At 42.7% G+C, this 9,708-nt stretch overlaps 1 protein-coding gene across 2 annotated transcripts in view; it reads right to left on the bottom strand.

Annotated features, from left to right (window-relative positions):
• Nucleotides 1-3,440: 3,440 nt before the first annotated feature.
• Nucleotides 3,441-9,708, bottom strand: part of BMS1 (BMS1 ribosome biogenesis factor) — a 48,911-nt gene continuing 42,643 nt past the window's right edge. For both annotated transcript variants that reach the window (XM_054659475.2, XM_054659476.2), the window contains exons 22-23: nt 4,421-4,582; nt 3,441-3,977 (exon numbers count right to left, since the gene is read on the bottom strand). In XM_054659475.2, coding sequence (XP_054515450.2) covers nt 3,747-3,977; nt 4,421-4,582 — 393 coding nt within the window. In that variant the 3' untranslated portion in view covers nt 3,441-3,746. The remainder of the gene's footprint in view (nt 3,978-4,420; nt 4,583-9,708) is intronic.

The following is a 9,708-nucleotide window of genomic DNA, read 5'->3' as shown; positions in this document are numbered from 1 at the left end:
GCCCACCCCTCCCCTCAAAAAAATTTACAGGACAGGCCACCTGGTCTAAATGTATGACACATCCTTCTCTCTCTACATGCCAGTTGGCAACCTTATTTTAGAATGTCCAAACTTTGCTTAAGAAAAGACTTAAAAGATTCCTCCAAATACCCATCCAACCAAAGTTTATCTGATTTTCGATAAGGTACCATCCCCAAATATGAAATGCTAAGTCTCATAATAAAACGCCTTTGGCATTTAAATGTCCAACATCTCAACCTTTTGTCTTGTTAAAGGATTATAAAAATGTACAATACTTTAAAACCATGAAATAAACTAGGTAAAACTAAGGAGACACAATACAATGTCCTTGCTGAAGACTCTGAATAATGGCTTTAAGAAATACCTGAGTCTGGCAAAATACTAGATACTAGAAGTCGGTACCAAGGGCAATTAAATCGATGCTCTTTTCCCATCAGCGGGGTAAGCTCTGGAGCCTCCAGAGAGCTGAATCAGACCCGGTGGCTTTCCTCTTTGCTCAAACATTTATTTCTGAAATGGCGGGCATGTCACCAAATGATAATACTTAAAGCAAGTTCACAGGTTTTGTTAAAAAAAGAAAACAATCTAGTACATCCACAAATAGGAAACCAAACACACCTGAACACATCTATGATTAAATAAGAATATTTAATGGCATGGAATGATATGTACACTGTAGGTTCAATATGTTTTCAAAACATACCCAGCACCTATGGCTGCCTGTGCCTAGTAAATAGAAAGGTATAACAGAATAATTTTTACAATTTACAAAGTTTAATACAATTGAGAAAGGTTTCTATAAACATTGTTAAAATATTTCAGAGGGCAAATGCTTACTTTGCATAGCAATGCTTCAGTTACCTGGAATGCCCTCCCTTCTTTCTTCCAAGCAATTTTATGCAGCACGAAGCTCAGTGGCTCTACTCCAAGTGCCAACAAGGTGAACAACCCAGTTCCTGCTCTCATGGAACTCACATTCTGGTGGAATTTGTTTTTGCAACATACTTGCTGACAATATCAAATTAATAAGCCATTAGTATTGAAAAGTAATTTACACACTCTCCAGTCTGGTCCTTATTTTGATATATGTCTTCCTATGAGATGGATGCAAACTCACAGCAAAAACTATGTGTATACATACAGCCACATGCCGCATGATGTTCAGTCAAGGACGGACCACGTATATGGCAGTGGTTCCACAATACTGTATTTTTGCTATGCCTTTTCTATGTTTCGATACACAAATGTTTACCACTGTGTTACAACTGCCTACAGTAGTTAGTACAGTCACATGCTGCCCAGGTTTGTAGCCTAGGAGCAACAGGCCATACCATAGAGCCCAGGTGCACAGTAGGCTGTACCATCTAGGTTTGTGTGTCACTCTATGATGTTTACACAATGACAAAATTGCCTAATGATACATTTCTCAGAATATATCCCCATCCTTAACTGATGCGTGACTGTATTTTACTAACCTGGCCAGGTGGAACATTCACCAATAAAAATTCTACATGGAAAATGCTATTTATTGTTTCTTTCAGACATTAGAGATTCCTTAACTTTAGTTTTAAATAATCTTAATATGCAAACTTTTTATTTCCCTTGTTCTCCAAATATGATAAACCAAGATTTTAAATATTAACAGGTATGAGTTCTGCCTACATACATTGTCTTTGGAAAAGGCCATTATCTGCAACTGTAATTAAACATTCTTTTATTTCCCCCATTGCTAAAGGATTTCACTCTTCTGGCTAAAATATAAAACTATACAATTATAAATACTTATTTGCAATGCTTCTCTTTGAACAAATTTGCTTGTTGTATAAGCTGATCACCTTGTAAGCTACTTAAAACATGGTATGACTTAGAGTGCCTTGTATATTTTAGTTGAATTATAGTTTTGCATTTTAAAATATATCAATTATGCTATATAACAAATTAGTTTTAAATTATAATTGTTATGGGCTTACTATGTGTCAGTCCCCAGGCCTATCAGCATACTGGATGATGAAATTCATAATAGCTCTTGAGGAACAGAGGAAAATGTACACCCAGAGTTGCCCAGAGAGGTCTGGGAGTGTTCCAATTGTCACTTCCCAGGTGGACCTAGCCCTGACAGGATCCTCACATCCTCTTCCCTTCTTATGGAGATACAAAGCTGAGCACCTGCCTACGGACAACTTTAGGCTTTTAGAGAGCCTCTCAGACTAGGCCAACTGCTCATAATCCTGCCGACCCTCTTTGGCCCCTATGATGTTGTAAAGGCAATGTGGCACTCATATCAGCAGCACACATACTATAACTGGCACAACACAGAGGTCAGCATGGGACCCATGCACAGATGACACACAAATTCATGAAGTGTTCTACATACATATATATATAATTTTTTTTTTTGAAACAGGGTCTTGCCCTGTCGCCCAGGCTGGAGTGCAGTGGTGCTATCATGGTTCACTGCAGCCTCAACCTCCCGAGCTCAAGTGATCCTCCTACCTCAGCCTCCCAAGCAGCTGGAACTACAGGTGTGCACCCACCACACCTGGCGAATTTTTTATTTTTTGTAGCGATGAGGTTTTGCCATGTTGCCCAAGTTGGTCTCAAATTCCTGAGCTCAAGTGATCCTCCTGCCTTAGCATCCCAAAGTGCTGGGATTACAGGCGTGAGTCACTGTGCCCAGCTGCGTTCCATATTTCTACACACCCATGCATACATGGAGGAGTATACGTTGGGGAAAGTAAAGCTGGGGAAATGTGAATAAAATCAGTGGGCTGTATTGATGTCAACATCCTGATTGTTACATGTGTGAAACATTACCACTGAGAGAAATCGGGCAAAATATACAACTATATGTGAATCTATGATTACATCATATAGGATTAGATTCCCCATAACTATATCAACATACAATCATAAAATACATACATCGCCTATGTAATAGTATGATTACTTCAATATAATGTTTAATTTTAAAAAAGGCAATGTAGCTAGGCAGGTATAACGCATGAGCATAATACGGGAAGCCTATCTCACTGATACATACGATTTCCTTGGTCTCTGCACCTGAGACAATAATCTCCTAAGTCTAAAGCTTTAAAAAAGTACTTACTGTTACCTTGTCACTATACTAATGTGCAGAACATATGAAATAAGATAGAAAATGTCCACAAGGGCCAGTGATCAAAGGAGCCCATAGATCCTGGGTGCACAGTAGGCTGTACCATCTAGGTTTGTGTGTCACTCAAACAAAAAACACAACAAAAACACTACACACTATTCTCTAAAATCCTCCATGGGAGCTCAGGGTTCAAGTGAATATTTCTTTCTCTTCTGGAAGACTCCTCATGAAGGTGGTAGTATAAATAATTATCCACAAAGAATTGTCAGGCATTCATCCCTAATGAAAACTACTAAGCCAAAAGTAACAAAAAAATATTTTAATGATATTTCTGTAGGACAAAATAATTAAACTGAGGCAGGCAGAGGAAAGTAAGAGAATCCACATAACCACAGCTTACATCACTTTAAATCTCGACAGCCCCAAGTGATGACAATGAACCCAGTCCCAGCAGCCCAGGCTTCTCCTTTCCTCCTCTTGCAGGCACAGTTTGGGTAGAGACATCTCTTGAGCTCTTTCCCACTGACTTGTCATTCACAGGCATTCAAACTGTGATGTTTGAAACTGTCCACCTCCGCAGATCCAGGGACAGTCCCTCCAGTCCAAAGGCTCACTGCAATTGGCCCTCAGCCCCCTTCAAACTGGACTTCTGGTTTCTTCTTTCCTTCTGCCCCTGAATTCGGAAGAGCTTCTTCCTGAGGTCCTTCTGCCGCTTCAGCTTCTCCTCCTCCTCCTTCTGCTTGGCTCTGAAGTGCTCTTTATTGTGCAGGTGCCGCTGCTCCTTGGCCTTCTTCATCTTCTGACTATGCACCGTACTCAGAGCATCCAGCAGTGCAAGGATCTGACAAGGACAAAAGCCGGCGAGTATCAGAATGCTCTCAGCCACCACACACTCGCATCCTAAGCACTAAGACTAGAGGCAACCCACGATCCAAGTGAATATTAACTGCATGAAAATGCATCCTGTGCTAGGAAGTCATTGTTGGCATGGAGACACAGGTGTGATCGCATTTTACCTTTACCACCTCTGTTCATCATTCTGTGGACACTGTGTGCAGCTAACCAAGACAGAAGGGTTCCCCAGCCATGTACCTGTTATCCCCCATGAAAAGCACAGGGCAGAGCAGGACCAGGCAAAGAAAGGGAAATGGACTCTGGCTCTTCCTCTGACTTTAGTTCCAGTGCCCTGAATAACTGAGACTACAGTAGAAACAGGAAGTGTGCTATTGAGAGTGTTCTTTTCCTATCTAAATGCAGCGTGCAGTACAGCATGGGCGACAGTACCTTTCTTTCATGAGGCTCGCGTATGACGGCCGGTCTCCGCCTGTCCTTTGGCACCTTGCCTGCCTTTGCTTGGGTCTTGGGCTTGTTCTTAAATGGCAGGGCCTTCTGCAAGGCTTTTGGAATGTGCAGTGAATTAAAATGTTTCTTTTGCCTCAGGATTGGCTGAAAAGAAAAATAAAGACTGTGACATATTCAAATTATGATCAATGTGCATTTAAAACTTCTGCATAAAATCTTCTCATTGGGTTGACTTTTCCACAAGATCAGTAACACCACAGTCTGCCGGCCCTGAGAAATCAGGACTCAATCATCTGCCAAATATGAACTGCCTCAGTGGACACCCACAATTCTCAGTAAACAGAGGAAGAGACAGCTTACACTTACAACTCTCCCCTCAAAACCCACTGTGCCCATTTCTATGGTATGGAACTATGGGGTCTCAACAGAACAGATGAATAGATCCCAGTTTCTTTTCATGGAAATTTCAGGCCTTGTCTTTGGGCCACTGAGGTGCTTATTTCCCAGACTAACAAAAATAATCTAGCTTTTTGTCTTGACTATCAACCACTCTGGATGTTTTTTGTTTGTTTGTTTTGTTTTTTTGAGATGGAGTCTTGCCTTGACGCCCAGGCTAGAGAGCAGTGCCGTGATCTCGGCTCATGCAACCTCCACCTCCTGGGTTCAAGCAATTCTCCTGTCTCAGCCTCCCAAGTATCTGGGACTACCGGCACACACCACCACGCCCGGCAAATTTTTGTATTTTCAGTAGAGATGGGGTTTCACCATGTTGGTCATGCTGGTCTTGAAATCTTGAACTCCTGACCTCAGGTGATCCACCTGCCTTGGCCTCCCAAAGTGCTAGGATTACAGGCATGAGCCACCACAACTGGCCCACTCTGGATTTAAGGACAGTTCTTCCTTCAATCAGCAGCCAAAGAGTCCCGATTCCTGATTCTAATTAAGAAGTTTAACTTGGTATTCTATTTCTGATGGAAGGATGGCTAAAAGAAGGGAGACTCAAACAACAGATGAAGGCAAAATACTCTGCACTGAATTTTCAAGGTAATCTTAAATTCTATATTTAATTGAGATGACCCAAATTCTTTTTTTTTTTGAGATGGAGTCTCGCTCTGTCGCCCAGGCTAGAGTGCAATGGCACGATCTCGGCTCACTGCAACCTCTGCCCCTGGGTTCACGCCATTCTCTTGCCTCAGCCTCCCGAGTAGCTGGGACTACAGGCGCCCGCCACCACGCCTGGCTAATTTTTTGTATTTTTAGTGGAGACGGAGATGACTCAAATTCTTAACTGCCTCATAAATACTGTTAATAAATTGAAAGTTTTGCCCTAGGCTTTTGTTAAAGTCAACTATATAGAACAAGTTTCTCCTATCTTGAAATGTATTATTAAAGACATCATCCCCAATAATATTCCATATTCTTTGTTTAGGAACCCCGATTGTTTTTGAATTCAAGAATTCAGAGAAATCTACTTGTTACAAAAGAGTAAAATGGATAATGGGCACCACATCCTGAAGTGTATTTTAATAAAAATTCATGTAAGATGGTTCAAAATTTCATTAACTACTTTATATAAAAAGAAATGCCTGGGAGACTTCTGTTTCTAGCAGAGTGGCAGACTGATGCCTTGAACAACCCTCTTATTACAAAACTGAACACTCCACATGAAAACAAATCTATTCAAATGCATTGTTAAGCTGTGAAGAGAATAACAACAGTTCTAAGAAACCAAAATCTAAATGAAAACACAAGTCCAGGCAGGCATTGAAAACCTAAAATAAAAAAAAAAAAACTGAAGAGGCCAATTGTCAGCAAGCACGTGGAACAGCAGGAACTCTTTAAGCTGCTGCTGGTGGTGGAGGCCAAGCCGCTGTGCTCCCAGAACATGACACAGAAGCCTCCACACTGAAGCAGAGCACAGGTGCCCTGGAGTCTCCACCCTACCCAGGGATCCTCCAGCAGAAGTGTGTGTGCCCCTCCGTACCTGCAAGTCCCATATCCAGACCTTAGTGTTAAGGGCCGTGGGATAACGGCCAAAAATAGGAAATCATTTTACCCATCAATGGATAAATGGTGACACAGTCATATACTGGAACTCAACAATGACAATAAATCAATGTCTGCCATAGACAAGAACATGGATGTGTTCCGTAATACTCAACCAAAGAAGCCAGGCTAAATAGAATGTGCTGTATTTTATAAAAGTCCAAACCAGGCAGAACAAATCTACGTCAGGAACTGGCAAAGTAGCTATTTTGTGGGTTGGGGAGGCAGTGCCTGGGAGAGGCCACAGGGCAAGGCTACTGCTTGGTCCAGGGCGTGGCAGCTGGTGTGCTACAGTTCATCTAGCTGCACACTTATGATTTGGGCACTCTTCTGTATGTACATTAACATTTCAATAAAAAGCTTATTAAAACATTAAAACTTTCAGAAAAATCCACATTGCTTTAATAGAAATTAGCACATTAATGTTTTAAAAATACATATATATGGTGGGGAAAAAAATAGTTCAAAAGAGTACTCAGTGAAAAGTTTAAGAGGGAGTGATGCCAGCAAGGGGCCGATCAATAGCCCCTTGCGCTCATCCCCTGACAAAGACAGCCAAAGCAGCAAACAACTATACTTTGATGAAAGTCACTAAAGGAGAGCCCCAGAGTGCATCAAGGAGTAGCAGAAATCCAGTAGAGCACAGAAAACTAGGATGGTCACATAAAGGAAAGAAGGAAACATCTGCCCCCTACCACCCATCCCCCAGAGGGATCAGCCTGAAGCAGAGGGGATGTCTCCCTGTGGGGATAAGGAAGCAAGAGGGGCCCAGCAGCCCCAGCACTCCCCTCAGAGAAGGAACTGACGTTGTGCCCCACCCCCATGGACCAGCTGCTGCTGCAACGTGCCCTCCTGGACCTGGAATCACTTCGGGAGCATGTCCCACCCAGGGTGAGCAGCCACCACACCCTTCTTCCATCCTCAGGCTTTGTTGCTCTATATCACCCCCACCTAGTGGCCCACCACCCCTGAGCTGCTGTTACACTGTCTCAGGCCATTTAGTGTGGCTGTAACAGAATACCTGAGACTCGGTAACTTATTTTATAAAAAAGGTTTATTTGGCTCACCCTGCTTGTGTCTGAAAAGTCCGAGATCAGGCAGCACATCTGGCGAGGGTCTTGTGCTGCTTCACCTCATGGGGAAAGTGGAAGGGGAAAGAGGTGTATGCAAGGGGCTCACATGGCAAGAGAGGAAACACGAGAGTCTAGGAAGCTGAACTCACTCTGGTAACAATCCACTCCTGGTAACTAATCCAGTCCCATGAAAAGGCATTAATCTATTCATAAAGGATCTGCCCTGTGACCCAAATACCTCCCACTAGGCCCCACCTACCACACCACCACATTTGGAATCAAATTTCAACATGAGTGCTGGTGGGAACAAACGATGTCCACATCACAGCATGCACCCCACCCTGCGAGGCCACGCTGCCGTGCCCCTCCCCTCCCAGCTGCCATTGCGCCCTGCCGCTTGGAGCCTGAGCTGACTTGGTGCCCTGCTTTCCAGGGAATCAGTGCCTTGGCCAGTCTGAGCAGTCACATCCCCCACTGCACAAGAGCTGAAGCACTGTCCTGCTTCACAGGGAATCAGTGTCTTGGCTGAGCTGAGCAGCCACACCTGCCAGGGATGAGCCAACATGGCACCCCCACATCCCAGGAAAATGGCATTGGTTGAACTGGGGTACCTTGCCCTTCAGGACAAACAACTGTAGAACCCTGCTTCCTTGGAACTGGACTAGCCCTGGAGAATCTGAGTTGCCCAGGCACCTGCCTCCCCAGGGAGAGAAGTAGTTGCTGCACTGGTCCCTGCCCCCGAGGGCCCAAGCCACAGTAGTGCTCCATCATTCCGGGGTCCTTGCTGATGCTGCACCTGGCCTCGTAGAGACTGAGATGCTGCTGTGTCCCACCACTGTAGGGTCCAGAGTCACTATAATGTCACTCCCATGTCCAGAGTCACTCCCATCCCCTGGGAGTTTACTTCTTAAACTCTTCGCAAAAATAGAGCAAGAGGAAATAATTCCAAACACATTTAACCAGGCCAGTATCACCTTAATACCTAAGCCAAACCAAAACACACACACACACATACACACACACACACACACACACACACACACACAACAAACAAACAAAAACTACAGGTCAACTTCTCCAATAAATTAAGCACTGATGCAAACATCCTAAAAAAATTTTAGCAAATAGAATTCAACAACACATCAAAAACTTTATACATCGTGTTTAAGTGGGATTTATCCCTGGCATGCAAGGCTGGTTTAACATATGTAAATCAATCAATGTGATATATCACATTAACAAAATGAAAGATAAAACGACATGTTCACCTCAATTGATGCAGAAAAAGCATTTAACAAAGTTTAGCAACCTTTCTTGATAAAACCTCTTAACAGTTTATGTATAGAAGGAAAGTTCCTCAACGTAATAAAGCCCATTTATGAAAAACCCACAGTCTACATCATAGTTAGTGGGGAACAACTAAAAGCTTTTCCACTAAGATTGAGTACAAGATAGGGATGGCCAGCTTCACCACTTTTATTCAATAGAGTACTTGCAAGAGCAATCAGATGAGAAAAAAAAGGCAACTAAATTAAAGAAGTAAAATTATCTCTATTTGCAGATGACAAGATCCTTTACATAAAAAACTCCAAAGATTCCACAAAAAAGTGTGAGAACTACTAAATCAATTCAGTTAAGCTGCAAGGTATAAACTCAATATATAAAAATCAGTTGCATTTCTGTATGCAAATAACCTAGGTGACAAATCAAGAAAGTAATCTCATTTACAATAGCAGCAAAGAAAAACAAAAACTTAGGAATAAACTTAACCGAGAAGGTGAGAGATGTGTACACTTGAAAACCATAAAACATTGATGAAAGAAATTTAGACATGAACAAATGGAAAGACATCCTATGTTTATGGATCAGAAGAATTAATATTGTTAAAACGTTCACGCTACCCAAAGCAAATATACAGATTTAACACAATCCTCATCAAAGTTCTGATGGCATTCTTCACAGAACAGAATACAACAATCCTGGCCAGGCGCAGTGGCTCACACCTGTAATTCCAGCACTTTGGGAGACCGCAGCGGGCAGATCACGAGGTCAGGAGTTGGAGACCAGCCCGGCAAACATAGTGAAACCCTGTCTCTACTAAAACCACAAAAATTGGCTGGGCATAGTGGCACGTGCCTGTAGTCCCAGCTA

This window comes from Pan troglodytes, chromosome 8 (assembly GCF_028858775.2).
Source record: "Pan troglodytes isolate AG18354 chromosome 8, NHGRI_mPanTro3-v2.0_pri, whole genome shotgun sequence".
NCBI classification, from domain to species: Eukaryota; Metazoa; Chordata; class Mammalia; order Primates; family Hominidae; genus Pan; species Pan troglodytes.
This window is presented reverse-complemented; position numbering and strand designations above follow the sequence as displayed.